The sequence below is a fragment of the Strongylocentrotus purpuratus genome, unplaced genomic scaffold, assembly GCF_000002235.5.
Source record: "Strongylocentrotus purpuratus isolate Spur 01 unplaced genomic scaffold, Spur_5.0 spur5_scaffold_6, whole genome shotgun sequence".
Taxonomy (NCBI): Eukaryota; Metazoa; Echinodermata; class Echinoidea; order Camarodonta; family Strongylocentrotidae; genus Strongylocentrotus; species Strongylocentrotus purpuratus.
This window is the reverse complement of record NW_022145612.1, coordinates 50,395,435-50,412,995: the sequence shown is the minus strand read 5'-3', so window position 1 is coordinate 50,412,995 and position 17,561 is coordinate 50,395,435. Positions and strand designations below refer to the sequence as shown.

The 17,561-nt window shown below is 36.7% G+C and overlaps 1 protein-coding gene across 1 annotated transcript; it reads right to left on the bottom strand.

The window, feature by feature from the left end:
- Positions 1–12,597: 12,597 nt before the first annotated feature.
- LOC100889794 (early growth response protein 1) lies at positions 12,598–17,266 on the bottom strand. The gene is made up of 2 exons (XM_003726219.3): positions 16,366–17,266; positions 12,598–16,182 (listed from the first exon to the last, which is right to left on the bottom strand). The coding sequence occupies exon 2, from the start codon at positions 15,968–15,970 to the stop codon at positions 14,576–14,578; it is 1,395 nt and encodes a 464-aa protein (XP_003726267.2). The 5' UTR covers positions 15,971–16,182; positions 16,366–17,266; the 3' UTR covers positions 12,598–14,575.
- Between the last annotated feature and the right edge of the window lie 295 nt (positions 17,267–17,561).

Below are 17,561 nucleotides of genomic sequence, written 5' to 3'. Positions count from 1 at the left end.
TTTTATAAAATGAAAGAAGAAGGGAAACAAAGAGGAAGGTAAATGTTATCTACTTAGCGTAATATTAAACCGACAGTTATTCAGAGAATGGGCGAAACATTTGACCCAAACATCTCATATATTTAAAGGTTAAAATACAAGTTACTGTCACATTGACATTTCAGTCCTACTAACTTAAGCTAGGATGACGTCATACAATGGGATAACACCCTGCGAGATCGATCTCGCTTTCGAACCATTTTTCACTTCTCAGAAATTACGCAGTGGTACCAAACTTGCTTTTAACCCGCCCATCCGAGTGTCTAATTTTAGGTTTGAGATCAAGTGTTCCCAAAAGAATTGGGAGGCTACTCGACACTGCGTCCTTTGTGGGTAATTTTGTTGGCCAAATCCCCTCCTCCCCCCTTTTTTTTGCTCTGTAAACAGTTCTGCTGTCTTTTACTGAATTAAATGGGATTTTGAACGAAAATAAGGTTTGTAAATGCTGCGACAAGATAAACTATGATGTCACCATCACATTGCAATATGACGAGACGGTTGACAAATTTGAAGCGCAAAAGATGGGTATTTATGAGAAGGGGTGTCGGACCCCTTTTTAATGAGAGGAAGGAGCGTTGGACCAAATTTGCCGAAAGGGTTTCCGCACCGAACTTTTCCATTTTTTCAACTAGATAGTTAAAAAGAAATATTCAGAGTTTCAAATTTAGCTACATTTTGCTAACATGTTGCTTAGAATTGTTAACAGGGGTTACTAGCAATTTTACAACTTTAAAAAACTATGATTGTTTCCCGACAAAACTTGAAAGAACTTCCAAACGCATATTGCAGAAGCTATGAATGGGGGTGCCCCCCCCCCACACCAGACCCCCTCCCCCTCAGCAACACCGGTCGTTTTGCGTTCTGTGGTGTATCAAGACCAGCATTTTTTTTTTTTTAATAGTTTTCTGTATTTATGGTAGCTGGTTTGGTCTTTATGGTGGGGCAAGGTTGACACCAAACACAAGTCGTTAAACAAGAACAACCTGCAAATTGCTTTCTGATTGGGCCAATTCATAACATGTCATTTATCAATCAAGTTTGTCTTCAACTTAATATTTTCCTTTTTCTGTTATTTGCAACTACTTAAAGTGTTATCTTTGATTGATGACATTATAAATGACTTGATAGAGAATTGACATAAGTTTTACAAAACTTGGTTAATGTCAAAGAACGAGATATATTCAAACCATCATGCAGAATGGAGTACTTTATCGCCTGTTGCATTCTTTCAAAGTTTTCTTTCAAAGGCTGTCAGTACAAAGTCAGCCTCGTAGAAAGATCTTGATTTGATCCAAAGCGGTGAACCCCAATCATGTCAAAAGTCAAGCTCCCGAGAATTCTCAGGAGGAATAATAACTCTACCTCGATATTTCGAGCTCTAGATAATCTAGTTCTTCAGAAGGATTTGACATGAAGAGACTCTGTGAGTGAGAGATGAAGGTCCAAAGTGCCCATAGCCGTGCATACTTTTATGAGGGGAATCTTATTGTTTTGAGGGTTTTATATTTAAAGGGAATTACACTTCGATGGAAAGTTGTTTTGTCGAATATAAAAAGTGAAAAATTGAGAAATTATCCAATAATAGCGTCTCAACCACAAGTAAGACAATATACTCTACAATGTAGAGTAAATTGTCATGTGCTAGCCAGCGAAAGGGGACTGTGACTAGAGAGAAATGCTCCCCTAGAAAGATGATGGTGATGGTGCACACATTGCATATACGCGCTTGAAGTCTATAGAATGGTGGATAATGAACAAAATAGATGACACACTTTTCTAGTTTCATAGGAATACGTCATGCTCTCAAGATAAACAAATCAAGAAGCATTTTCTTTTACATACTTTTACAAAATAATATATAGGCTACATGCGAAAACACCTTAGATCTCTCTTGAATAATTTGGATTACAAACCAAATCGGGTTTCGAATGTGAAATTTCCACCGCTCAAAATTGAAATACGACCCCAAGTCAAACACAGTTATGGGATACTAACCGAGTATTAAAGCGTCCGAATTCATAACTCAAATCGATCATATTCTTGTCCTGACATATCTTTATATTATGATCTCGGCAGTTGATGATGGTTCGTCTGTTCAAATAGACAGTGAGAAGTCTAAATATTGATAAGACGGCAGGTCCTTATCTTGACCAAGATATGTAGTTGACTCTACTTGAGCTTTGTTCCTCCTATACTAAACAAGAAGCTCAGAAGGAGACTTGACAAATTTGCTCCCCTGCAAATCAAAGAAATGCGATTGTAAAATATTCTTTTGTGATGATGATGACTGAGCATCTTGCACACTGAGACACATTCGCGCTTCCTTTTCATGAGAATGTGTAATGTTTCATATTGTTTCGTACAATGCTATATCATGTACCTCTCTCATTTCAAATATATTTTTGGTAGATAGTTCCCATATATTATCTATGAAATTTATGAGTGACAAACCAATGGTAACCTTTAAGCATGCCTTCCATTCCGTTCTCTCCCTAGTGCTTACTATATTCAGAGTAAAAGTAGGTCTTGTGCCAAAAGTCAACCAGATTTTTAGAGATTGGATCCATGGTTTTTGGACCAATCACCAAGTTTTGTTTGTATTGGCCCATGCATTCACGTACGAATGATATTGGGCTATCATGAGCACTATCTGAAGATTGGTTAACGTAATCATCAATACTGTGCAATGTAATCATCCAAGTTGAGAAGATAAACAGATGATTTGATAGATAATTGGATTATCAGATAGATTTATAGAACGATGTATATTGGTAGAGACATTCTTCATTTAGAATACAGAATAGTCGATACAAAAATCTGTATAAATAGAGAAAGATTTATAGAGAGGTAGACAGATTGATAAGTAATTGGAACATGCATCTCCAAGTGTTTTTGTTTAAATTATGAAAGTGAGTATCCGGCATTGATGTTTGGAAAATTTAACGAGACCATTCAAATGATAAAGGCTTAACATTTGTACTCGTGATTTATTTTACTCCCTCACATTAAATCAGCATTAGCTGGAGCAGACAAAACTTACATCAAGTTAAAGAGGATTTTATGAACAATTTATAACGGGAAACGGGTAACGAATATCAGTTGTATGTTTGAACTTTATAAACTTCTACTTCCATGTCCAAACACTTCGATTCCTACAATGTATATAGGAAGGAAAACATATCAATAAAGAAAGGTATTACCTAGTAGACCGCTGATATTATAATTTTGTTTCCACATGAGAAGGAAACAATGGCAAAACATTTTTGCATCATGATTTTCATGTAAAATGTTGCAAAAGCTTTCGGTATATCCATTCATAAATATCGGGACAAATGATTTCGAGAGAGGTCAGTTTTTTCAAAGTGGAGGGGCGGGAGTGGGGAGAGAAGGTGCTGGTAGAAATACAACATTTCTCGAGGATTTTGTCCAGCATGCAATAGATCCTCTTTGCAAGACAAATAGTTATGACTGTTCCTGAAAAGACGTTTATATATTTAATCCATTGCTCAATAATCATGATATTGAGATAGACTAAAAGTAAATTCTCAAAATGTTCATCTACTTTTGAATCACCATTCGTTTTCTTTCTTTCTTTGTCCTTCTCTATCAGCCAAACACCTTTGATATGAATTGCCATATTATCATTTGCACGTATGAGTGACGTTGAATGGACGAACCTTTAAAGACTAGTGGGTAGTCAAGGTTAAATCACTGCATTTTTTTCTCCAAAGGTGAACTTATTTTTAGAATACTCCGAACAATGAAAAAACAACAAGAACAACATATTTCATATGCAATCAAAAACAATATCATATTCCATGTCTTGTTATGGCTTATATGGTGTTGGCATTGATAGGCCTTTCGGTGGCATGGGGAATCATTTAAAGATAAAGTGGAGTATTGGTCGTGAAATTACATTATGAAAGAATTTAGAAGCAATTAGGAAATGTCTATTGTGTAGAGCTTAATATCTTTTTACTCTGTTTGGTTTTTAGTAAAAAATTACAAAAATGAAAAGAACTAAAGCCGACTCAGTCTTGCTGAAAATCACATGCATTGCACACATAAATGGGCATATGGGACGCCAAGACATACAAATGGTATGAAGGTTTGGTCCACATTTTCAGATACTTCTCGTCATGTTTGGAATGCGAGACCCTTCGAAGAGCAATCCTTTCAAGGGGCATTCCTGCTGTGATTAAAACTGACATACAAAGAGTGAGAAATCTCACAAATTATTTTTCATCTTTACCTCGACTCCACCTTCTCTTTAAAGCCTTGGCGAGTTGGTATGCGCTACGACCTTACCGCGCAATGGTTAGCTACATTATGAACATGACCTTTAACTCAACTTTTTTCCCTAAAACATTGTCATTCAACAAATAGATTGATGAATGGGATACACAATACAGATTTTGAAAATATCTATCTTGCACAAAATCGTTGGAGTCTACGTGAAATAATCACTCACGTCTTAGTGCGTGTGCGTGCATTACTGTGTGTATATCAGAAAATGTTCGCTTATCATGCGCTCTTTATCGTTAATGTTTGTCATCTATGTTTACTAAGATAAATTAATATGTGCTATGAGTTGACAATATCGATATAATGTAAATCCAGAGACCTATATAAAACGATCAAGATGATTTAAAAGTTGTAAAACATATTGTTTACACGCATTTTCTTCGTCAATCACGTTCGTCCTTATAGATTAGGAAGACATTGACATTATGATTAATTCGTCAAAATTGTAAATCCATATCATTTTATTTATGAGATCTCTATTGTCATGATCAAGTTTACAATGTTCATAAAGAAGAAGCAGAGGTATAGGATATGGTTTAGGGTCATTTTTTGTATTACTAGTATTCATAAAGAACAAATTATCACTCCGTCATTTTCCTTTCAGGTTCTCTGTCTGTCTCTGTCTCTCCTTCTCTCCACTCTTTTCTTTTCTCATCTCTCTATACTCCTCCCCATCTCTATCTATTCTACCTTTATCTTTTCCCTTAATTTGAACAGCTCATTTTATGTATGTTATTACCAACGAGAAAAAAAAGCCAGTCAGTCACTCGATAGTCAGTCTGATAGTAAAAATTTAGAAATTAAAGTAAACGAGTTTTCTTGCATAATTTGAATACAAGCACACAGATAGGACATACGTGACATATTCATAATTCCTGCAAAGTTCTACAAAATGTGATGTTGGCTGCAAAAGAGATACACTACCGTTAAATGATAGTTTGGTAGTCTTTGCATAATGAACATATAACAGCAAAGTAAAACTGAAAATAACTATGTATGTTACTTTGATGTGTTAAAAGTTTGTAATACTGTGGAATCAACAATTCGGAATAAAACAAATATAACAATACAGTTTATAGTGACAAAAAGAACTTGACAATTCGTACAAAGTCCACGATTAAATTAAAAGATTTGCCCGAGTACATATTGATAGATTACCATGATAATGTGAATCATTGTTCCATATGACGTGCGTTACATACACTAATGACCCGTAGAAAAAACGAAATCATCACATGCTACAGACAGCTATGTTGTCACAATGCTAATGTCAACATTTAACACTGTATAACTAGAACACAACCTCAATTAGATAACACTGATACATACGACGATAAACATTAAAACAAAAAAATATTGTAACAAAAGAGTGTAATTGGAAACATCCGATAATTCAGATTAATCGAAGACACATCTTGTTATATTTGTTATACCCCCTGTTACAAAAGTTCGACAAAGTTATCACTCTTTGGTATCTTATCACTTTTAGTCAACATAGATCTCATCATTAATTTCAAGTTGATAACTCAGCATAAATTGCAGTTTAAAAGACCACCAGCGGTTTGCAATTTGTGTTCTGGATAAATTTTGAATGGCTGATCCAGATTTCTTTCGCCGGGAAAGATGGGCCACAGACGTCACTTGTAGTAGCTGAAGGCATTCATGCACAACGGGAATTAAACAAATCAGAACATCGTTACTGATGTATCAATCATTATTATTCATGTATCATTAGACTAGTAGGAATGTTCAATAAAGGAAACTCCACTGGAAAAATATTGGACAATATTATTGATTCATGATTAAGTATATTTATCCGCATTGTGTTAATGTACATACTATCAAGCTTTGGTTATTAATATTATCCATACATATAGAAAAATGCGTTTTTAAAACAATGACACTGCCTATAACTTGATGCTAATTCGTATGGCCATCGAGATCAAATAAATGTTTGCTAGTAATATGGCAAATTTTCAAGTCAGGTCAAGAGCTCAAACTCTGCATGTTATCATTAGTCTTAAAGTAGACTGTCATGAACAAATAACAAATCTTGATTGAGAGAAGGAGGGAATGGAAAAGCTATATAGCGACACCTGAGGCTACAGTCATGTACCCCGAATCCAGTGTGCTGTGCGCGTCTGGTAAAACGTGCACACACTCATTCGAGCGCACACCCACACCCACGCACACGTACGCACACATTATGTGAATTCATTTAGACACACACACACTTTTTTCTTCTTTTTTTTCCAATAGTTTTTTTTTAAATTGATTCCAAACAATACAAATCAATCTTAGAAATAAAATACAGTATGTATAAAGACACGAACCAACTCACACACTCACCCACACACACATTTCGCAATACTTATCTGCAATCTTTATTTATTATTCATAATGGTCAAAGTTCTCTTATATTATGATGGACGGCTATCTTACTAATGACAGGTATTAAAAGTTTGATTACATTTGAGGCATGTGAACAAGTCGTGTTATCATCGGCCATCAGCTATTGGTGTCAAAGTCTCAAAGCCCATGAGAAATGAAAGAAAATGAGTTTGCAAGTGCCTAACAAGCAAAATAATGTGATTTAGAAATAAAGCTTTTGAAAGGCGAATAAGAGATGATTTGATATAAAAGTAATAATAATAATAATATTTCAAAGGAAAGACATGGATAAGTACAGGCTTTGAAGTTAACCAATATATCTACCAATATATTTAGAAGGACATATTGATGTTTGTTTAATATTTTGCCTATTATACGACAATATCAAACACAATATTAACACAATATTAAGCACTATCAAATGTACATACAAAAACTGAGTTATAAAGAAAAGTTTGTGTATCAACATGATAAATACGGCTATTAAAACTCCACACATGACCGGCTTCGATCCAGAGACAAGACATTCAGGAAAACAGGCCTGTTTAGTAAGTTCCTGTCGATACATTTTATTACTTTAGAATTCACCATCCAGGTAATACTTGAACTATGCGGATGTGGAAAGAGATAAAAAGAGGCCTTGATGGTGACCAGATTCATTCATTAATTCAAAACCTATTTTATCCTGTGGTTTTGGGACTTCCACTCGGAGTCTTTAGGAAGTGAAGACCGGGGATCGGAAATAGTAGTGAAAACAAAACGGGTGCAGAGTTTCCCATTCAGTTGTAGGCTACATACCACCTTGTATTCGATTGAATCCTTTCATTCACTCACTTTTGTATTATGTTCAAAGACTTTCAAAAATGTAGGAAAGAATGCATTCCAAGACTGAAATAAGATGAGTATAGACCGTCAGTAAAGTGTTTATGTATGTACATATTTTGCTTTCTATTTTCTTACTTCTCTCTCTCTCTCTCTCCCCATGGACCTGATCTCTCTGAGAGTGTGTGTGTGTCTGTTTGTCTCGTCTGTCCATTTCTTTCTCTCTCTTTCTCTGTCTCTCTCCCTCTGTCTCTGTCTCTGTCTCTCTTTCTGGCACAATGCCCCCTCCATCGTGCTACTACCCAAATAGCTCGGGTGAATACAGTCTGACCTTCAAAGAGATTTTTCTTGCATAAAGTTACTCATATGTGAAAATGAATGGAAAGTGTTCTCATCTTGAAAGCCATTGCATAATATAAATTATGCAATTACACATATACTCTGATCACTTTGCCATACAGATAGCAAGATTCCAACAACTGGCCTACGAGTTGTTGCATTAACAACATTTTAGTCCAAGTGACTCATTTTCGATCTCTCTTTCAAAATACACAAGTAACGAAATGCCACAAACCAACCACAAAATAAATCCACCTGACACAGATTTCTTTTCCTTTCAAACATGTCTTCTTTTATCAAAATATCTGTAAACATAAAACATTTGTAATATACTTCGCATATATTGGATAATATTCTCTCTTCTCTTTCTTGTGTATAAGTATTTACAATTTTCTATAAAAAAGTCCTATAATAAAGGAGATATCAAACGTAATGAATAAAACTTCATAAAATATAAAAGCAGTACTTCTTTCAAACTGAAGCATCCAAATTGAACAAGCAATTGATTGTACAGTTGTAAAATATTTGTTTGTCAAATTTCATCATAAGTATCATAATATGAGGCACTCTAGTCAGAATTCCGTTCCTAACTATAACTCTGTTTTGGCCACAAAAAAAGTTTATACAAATTGCGTCAGTTATTTGCTGATCTGTTCTTGATGTACTATTGTACATTACATAGTAAAACGGGCTAGTGAGTGCAATTCCATGACGTCATTAATGGTCATTGCAATAACAAAACAAGGTAAAATAATGGCAAGCTTAAATGGGAAAAAATATCGTCAACGATACGAACGAAAATCAGGCCCACTAAATACGTAAAAAAGCCTCTCTTTCCAGATCGTATTGGTTCAACAACAAATTGATCGTAGCAAGTTGATTCAATAACCATGTGCATTCTTTGCCGTTTAGACATCGAATTTTTTTCTGGGGAAGAGACTGGGAATTCGAAATCGGTTTTCGGCAAGATTAAAAGAGGTCAAACCAAATATCTAAGAAGGATAAAGATGGCTTTGAGCTTCAATTTTGCGAGTCAAAGGGATGGGAAATTCGGAAAATTATCGAGATGTGACAGGGTTGGAAGGGTTGGGAAGTTAATGATATTTCCGCGTGGCACTGGTCCACAATGGAGCTTGAATATCATCACGATTAAAAGTTCGAATACGAGATGTGTGCAGAATAACATTATAATCATACATATACATATATGTATAAACATATATACATATATACATATAAACATATATACATATATATATACATATAATACATGTGTAATGCACAGAGGAATTATACCACGTCAACATAACAAAAAGTTATTTTCGAAAATTGAATGACCTGAAAAAATAATCATGAAGATATCCAAATATAGTCACATCCCTAAAGAAATGTCATGCCCTTTACTGATCGTACTACTTCAATATACACTAAAGGATTTTCTTTGACACAAAAGGAGATGATCAACTCATTGCAGGTGAATAGAGACTGACTTCGAATACCTATTATTGTCGGTCATTTGATCGGCTTCCAGCGCTGCTAGCTGAGAGATCATCTTTTGCATGAGTGCGTCGATTTACAATTAGTATTACGTGTTGCAATGCAGTGGTTCTTGAATGGTTAAAAACCCTGCCGCACCAAGGAGACCGATATCAGACCAGTAAGAGACTGCCAATACGGTGTCCGTTTGTCGGTGTGACTAAGGTAGTACCCAGGCATGATATTGGTTCATGATTTGCTTGATCTGAAGTACAAACAGAATCATGACCGTGACTTTGGCTTAGAAACCGCAGATTTTAATAGCAGGAAAACACTTCAAGAAAGATAAATGTTCATGTAGCTCACATAATACACTCTAATTGGCCTGCCTTGAAACACCTTACATATCGGGTCCTTGACAGACGCTTGGTCATGCATGTCGTATAAGTACATTATGTACATACATCATGAAACTTACATGTATAATTGGCAAAACAATAAAATTAAAGTGATTTTGGCAAAATGTTGACAACTCATGATTTGTTGGCCATTTTGGGGGGTTCGAACCCACCTACAGTCTTTGAAATGCCTCGCTTGCTATGATCATGCTAAACCTCATCATCAATATGACCTTTTGTGGCATTGTGACAAATTACCCAGCTTGAATCACCGCAAATGACTTTCACAAAATTAGTCAGAATACACCTTGTCATGTCTGCAACCGCATTCAATACAAAAGAGACAAACCAACGTAAAAAAATAACTTAGGTCCGCTGCTACTGTATCAAGGCTATGAGCATGTATTGAAGCTCCAGTGATACTGCACTCACGAATGGAGAGCAAATTCCCACACCCATTTGCTCACATAATTCGTAATGATGACTAAGTTTGCTTTCAAAATTAGAATAGTAAACATAGAATGTGTATTAGTTATTTTTCCATAATGATATAAAGAATATAGCATAATATACCCGTCTGCTGATCGACAGCCAAAAAGGCGTTAACATATGAATCTAGGCCCATCTGGCTTTCAGCCGATAACAGGCTATGAAGTGGTCATGTTGGTGAATTGGGATTAATTCATTAATTATTGAAGCTCAGTAATGATTTGAATCAATTTTGACAAAATTACGAGATTTGCATTAACATTATAAACACTGAATATTGTGAAAACATGTGTGCGATTAAGATACTGTGTGATAACACCATTGTCCGCCCATATAGCTCCACACTTCATACAACCCATAATCAAATGAAGATTCCCTAAGTTAGAATCGGTGAATATTATGGAATATTAAGGAAGTGAATTCAGGTGTTCTTTTATATGCACTGAAGCAAACCAGTACGCATCCAATAGGCCATTTTCGTAATGTAACCAAATTTAATGCATAAGTCTTTGTGAAGTGCCTCAATACAAGTTATTTCATTTACCTGATAAGAATAATAGTATTTCAATAGTCAGAATGCAAACTGCATATATTAAGTGTTGCTAGGTAGGTCAAGCCATAATGTTTGTCCAACCTGGCAACAACTAATGAATGCAGTTCGGATACTGTCTATTGAAATACTTTTATTCTTTTCAGGTGAATGAAATAATATGTATTGAGGTACTTCACAAAGACTTATGCATTAACTTTGGATACATTACGAAAATGGCCTATTTCCAAAGAAAATTATTGTGGAGTTGAAAACTGTCTAGCATTTTATAAGGCGCAACAATAAGTTCAACGAACTAAGCTTGCCTAGTGGATATTCTTTTGAAAGTAAATGTTAGGAGATAATTCCAAAAAGCAAATTGAAACACCAAAAAGGATTATTTCATTACTTCTATTGTTTATCCTGGGGACACTATTATTTGATCTTCTCTTCACAAAGGTCCTCTCGTGTAAAGCACAAATATTTGAAGCGTATAAAAGACGACTAGAATACTAGAACACAATGATAAATAGGACTTCGGAATGTCGCGAGTCAAATTCGTATTGTTCAACTCTTCAAGAAAATCATCGATATGATGCATATGGCGGTGCGAACTAGCTGCAGGGGGTGCAAGGAACCATACACCCCCTCATCAAGGTTACAAATGAAAAGAATTTTCAATATGAAAACAAAATTATATTTAATATTGTCTTGTGAGACATTACGTATTTCTTCTCTGCAACACAGTATTTGCATCCAAGATTGAGGAATCGCTCTAGACTAAGGTAACCCTTCTTATAACCTGCAAGAACGTAAACTAAACCCCAATTTACAATAGCATTGCAACTTTAGATAAACATGTATATGTAAAAATAGTTTAATTTTATTCGTTCCTTCTGCGGTCTAACTTTCAGTAAATTTGTATCTGTATTGTTTAAATTGTTATTGACCTCAATCTAGTAAACATATTACGCACGGTTGGGTACGCAGAAAACCTGATCATTCCATTCAAATATATCTTTTCAGTTTCCAGCAGATTATTTCAAGTTCGACCGAGCTCCATTTCTTTCGGTCCTTTTGTCCTCTTACTCCATTTCAAACATTTGAACAAGACGTAATTAGTTTTCTGAAATTTGACTTCTGGTCATGCTTAGACCTCAGTATTTACGATCAAAGGTCGAATTATGTTTTTACTTTAAGAAAATTCTAGGATAATACTGTTTGACGAGATCTTTCAGCTCATATGCCTACATTAAATACGAATTATAGAATCACATAATATATAATCACCTCTCCAACTTGTCCAGAAATTGTATGTTCCCAAGTTTTATAGTAGGTATTTAATTTCATGAAACAAGTTGACAGACTAAAAGTCACTCTTGAATATCCTTAAATGATTCAAGCTAAATACAGAAACGACCAAGCTCTTAGAAATATACTTTTCATTGCACTCTATAGAAAACATATCAATTTTCTTTTCTGTAATTTTTCTTTAGTGGTTAAATATTCTCTGCTTAAAGATAAAGTTGAGTTCTGGTCATGCGATTGCATAGTGATAGAAACAGTGTGGAATCGATCAGAAGAGTTGATCATGTAGCATGTAAGTATTGCTGTGTACTGCAAGGTTTTGGAGTCATCAACATGAAAAGAAATATGGCAGTCTTGGTAAAGTAACAAGCACTGTAAATAGATAGATCATAGATGTATATGGGACTACACAAAAATGTGGCATAAAAAGCTGTTACTTGTCATATTTTAAATATGAAGGCATTCGAAGAGCCATGCTCTTCATGGAACATTTTTTTCTGATGTTTTCCACACTTGCATAATGCTTACTGCTCACAAAGTATTTATCACCTCTCCCCAGAATTCAAACTTCTCTTTAAGCACCTATCACTACTAAGTACTGCACAATAACGCCATTTTGAGAATTATTTCGCTTGAAACGTGAGCATTACGTTAATAGACCTGGTTAAATTCCAACTTACACGTATTCAGAGAACATAAATTATCATGCCTACTGACCAGGTTAATTTGTTGCGAGTTTTACGGTATCAAGAGTATCATTTTGATCATCTTTTGCTGAAGGCAAATGCCGTTTAATAGAAATATATTCTATTTTGACAGTGGATAACAAAACTTAACTTTACTGAAAAAAGAAAAGTTTTTACCAGTATATGGAATATTGGTATTTTTATGCACCAAACTTGAACCATTAACCCCACCCTCGGAAAAAGAGGGTGACAAGTGAATTTAAGAGGTTTGCAAATACTGTACTTGGTTTTGATCTCAGATTTTGTTTAACATGAAAATCTGAAGATTAAAATTACATATTTATAAAGGTAAGCTTTTGGCACTTCGTATAAAAACGAATAATTCAACTAAACAAAATCTTCTTGAAAATGCTATGATATCAGCCGGCGATGCCGATGAGGCAATTGCCAACATTATAGGTAAATTTTGCAGATAGGCATGATAAGCTCTGAAAACACCATGTTCTGGAAAATGTTGTCATATAGTACAGCAAGGTGTAGAAAAGAAATGAATTATTACTCTATATACAAATGACGATATCAAAACATACCGTTCAATACCCGATTATAATCACGTTCAGTAAACTTGTCTGCCAAGTACAAGAAGGGCATTTAAGTCTTTTTGTAAACTGACACAAACTAACGACCTTCTGGTAATCAGCAGACGAATGAATTATTTGAGAGTATGATTTAACTGAACACATTTTCACAAACGTCTTTTTCATGAAATACATTCCGTGTTACATAAAATATCAGCTGACTCCATGACGAATGTTCCATGAAACGATAAAAATGTCTGAGACATTTTGAGGTAATAATGCTTCGTCATGTAAAAGGCAAAATCAGCTAAAAGAAAAAAGATGGAGTTCTGTACAATGATAACTCTGAGACTCTGTCTTTCATGGTCTCTATGAATGATAAAGGTGAGGGGTATGAAGTCCTCGAGGTATTAAAGCAGCTAAATATTTGACATGCAGCTTTCCGTGTGTACTAAAAAGATAACGCAGTGATTTAATACACTCTGTCTTACCATTCCAAGTCTCATATTGCAGATAACGGATGCCATATATCAGTGGAACTAAATCAACTTGCCTCTATTTACAGATAAGCTCTCTTACCACTGATCAGATATATACGATCGATTGTTATCAGAATTCGGAGATTCCTTGGCGAGAATGATAAGTTAAAATGGTGTTGGTCTTTGACAAAACGACTGGTACCGGTATCGAAGGGAGGTAGAGTAAACTTGCTAAGATCACTAGTTATATAATGGCTTGGTGATAACCTGATTAGGACAGTATTGTTATGGGATATGCTCCACTCTTAAAGACGTAACCTTACGCCGGCCGATTATCGGCGGTAAAATACAAATATCAATATTAAGAATGTGCTGGTTTGTAACATAAATATACAAAAAAAAAAGAATGTGTTGGTTTGTAAGTGATGTTCAAATAGCCACTACACATCACAATAACACAAAAATGAATGATTAGTCTTCTTCCTGTCGTTTGAACGATTGTCTTTGTCGATGAATGTTGCAGTACCTCTGTACCTTACCGATTGTAATTTTACACACAAATTCCTCTCCTGATAAATTCTTCTTCATCTCCTTCCGACGTTAAATACCATTTTGTTTTAGTTTTCAAGATTTTGCAAAAAACAATGCGATCGAAAAACATCGCAAATCATGCAAAAGGCACGAGTTGTATGCGTAGAAGGGATAATATGAGTAACAAAACAGTTTTGCATGAAGTTCACTTATTAGTGACAAAGGCCTGGTTGTTACGCATCCCTCTTGGAACTCCATTTGCATGTACTTTGATGTGCTTGGAAAGATGATCCGACCGTGAAAAACGCTTCTCACAAATAGTGCATTTATAAGGCTTGATGCCCGAATGGGAACGCTTGTGACGCGCAAGTTCGTCTGAACGAGAGAACCTCCACTTACACCCTTCCCAAGTACAGATGAAGGGTTTTTCTCCTGTATGACGTCGAAGATGCGCCTTTAGGTGAGAGCTCTTGGAATACATCTTGCCGCAGTTGGGATAAGTGCACTTGTGAATCTTGAGTTCGTCCGCGATCTTGTTGCCATGTCCTCGGCCGCGTCCACCACCACCGCGTCCTGTCTTCACGGTCGTCGTTGTCGTAGTCGTAGGTGAGGTGGTGGATGAGTTCGACGTTGTTAAGACGGAAGAAGAGTTCTGCATGGGACTCCCGCGTTTGTTCTCACTAGCGTTTGTCTTACCTACAGGAATATGCGTGATGCGGACTCCTGATGGTGGAAGGATGCTGCGATCAAGAAGGTTGGTCTGTTCTTCCACAACCGAGAGAAGAGGGTTCTCTGAGGATATCAAGAGCCTGTTGTTGCTCCCTGATGAATTAAAAATAGTCCTGGGATCTGTTTGATTGTCAGGTACTTTAGTAACCGTAAGCTGATTTGCCGCATAGTTGTGGATGAGAGCGGGATGTTGGGCAGGAATGGTGCTGGTGGTGCGTCCGTTGAAGGATCCCATATTATGGAAACTGTTCTGGTGATCGGAGGCAAGTGGGTCCTGGGGCAACAATGACAAAACATTCGCACATCCATTCAAATTGATTTCTGATTCGGTATTTAACAAGTATCCGTTGTCCAGGTCACTAAGAATACTGCTGCATAAGCCGGCAAATTCATCCATGCTAGTCGACTTTAGCAGCTCATCTAAACTGGTATCACTTTGTCCTAGCAACGGACTTCCTATCCCGGAAGGATCCGCAGGGTTCGGTATTAGGAATGCGTCATTACTTTTCATTGCATCGTTAAATTGGTTCAAGTTGCCCAGAGTCTGATTCGGTGCAGGGCGCAGGGTAACGGCTCGCATGGGTGACGCAGCAGGCGGAAACACTGGCGAAGACACATCGACACCACTTGGCGAAACCTCCTCCGACTGGTCGCCGATCGAGTCTACGATGCCGCGAGAGAAGAGGTAATCGAGAAACAAATCATCATCGCTGTTGGAGCTGAGGGGGCTGGAATGTTCACTCATGTCGATGTCGGACATTGAGCTGGTACTGTTTGAATCCATCTCGTCTTCACCTCCAGCGGAATTGAGCCTCTGCAACGTCCAGCTTTCACGTTCAACACTGGACTGAGTGCGGTAGTAGTCGAGCATTGTCAACAGAGCAGAACTCCGGGGATGAATACAGATTTACTCTTCTTCCCTCCACTGTATAAACACTTGTTGAGAAAACTCTGAATAAACCCCGACTTATTCAATGTTTGGTGTTTGGTTTGCTGCTGCCCTGGTTGTTGGAGGATTCAATATCCACAATTCAAATGCAAACAGAGCAAGATGATCTAGCCAAGAGTAATTGCTGTGGTGTACTGTGGAACGAAAGAGAATAGGGTAAAGAAGAATGCACATAATTTGTATCGTAAAAAATCTGTAAGCAAATAATATAGAATCAATCTATCCCACCATGGGAAACATATAGCTTGTATTTTTGTAACTGAACCTAAATACCTATACGGTCGATTAATTGTTTGAATGAATGACCGAGTCCTTACCTATAGTGTGAGGTAAATGTCCTTGGTCTAGATAGAAGCCATGGTAGTCTTGCTCAAATAAAAACCTGAAGCGAATCCAGCGAAAAGGGGAGAAAATAAAAAATAAAACGTTGTGCTGAATAACACCGAGTCGACACGACTCAAGCGAAGAGCCTTGATGTGAATAGGTTTGTGTGCAGCCGGTCGTTTAAATACCAAGTTTGCGAGATAGCTGTATGACGTGTTGTATTTGTGGTATCACGTGGATTGAGGCCTGTGTAATGGTTCAGAGCATGTGAATGATATATACAGATGTAGCAATCCGATCAACAGGTTGCCGCCAGTAGTCCGTCGAGATTTATATGCTCTCCTCGTACCAGGCAGTCCCCGGTGCATGCTAGTAGGGAAAAAAGTCGAACAGAACTTTTGGGGCTTAGGGAGAAAGCGAAACACACTTTTTGCTCAGAATGTACACTGAATGGCCAAATGTGTAGAAATATGTGGACTTCCTTTTGGTTCTCAGTAGTCGAAGGACCAATGGTAGACGAGTAATTTGTCACTCAACGAGGGTATACGTCAGAGGTCAGAAAGTTGGTCCGCATCATGTGAGTGGGTATATTCGTCAGAAACATAGAACCGATGTCACTAGCACTAACCAGAGGCATAAATCAGGTCTAAAACGGCCGAGAATATTACTCACGATCAATACAAAAAAAAAAATCAGTATATTGCACAGAGTATCAGAGAGGCAGAGTATAGACACGCTAACAGCAGTAGCCAGTGAGAAAAATAACGGGCGAACAACACAATACATGCACGGCTCGCTAAGGTATTTCAGTGGCTGAAGAACGACTATTATCACAGTTCACTGAAGAATATTTTGACGGCTCAGGCCGTATTCCCAAATACAGAGGAGAAAGAGAGAGAGAGAGAGAGAGAGAGAGAGAGAGGAAGAAGCAGAGAAGGGTACATATTAAGAATTAGAGGGTATAGAAAAGGAGAGAGAGAGAGAGAGAGAGAGTGTCGAGACATAATAGGCTAGTAATTTATACAGTAAAAATATTATCACGATTCGAAGGAAAGTGAGAAAGATACAGACAGACAGGAAGAGATAAAGACAAAAAAGACAGAAAGTAAGGCAGAGTCGATGGTGAAACAAAGTTAATGTAGAACGACAGAGAGAGACAAGCAGAAACAAAGAGGAAGAGGTAGGAAAT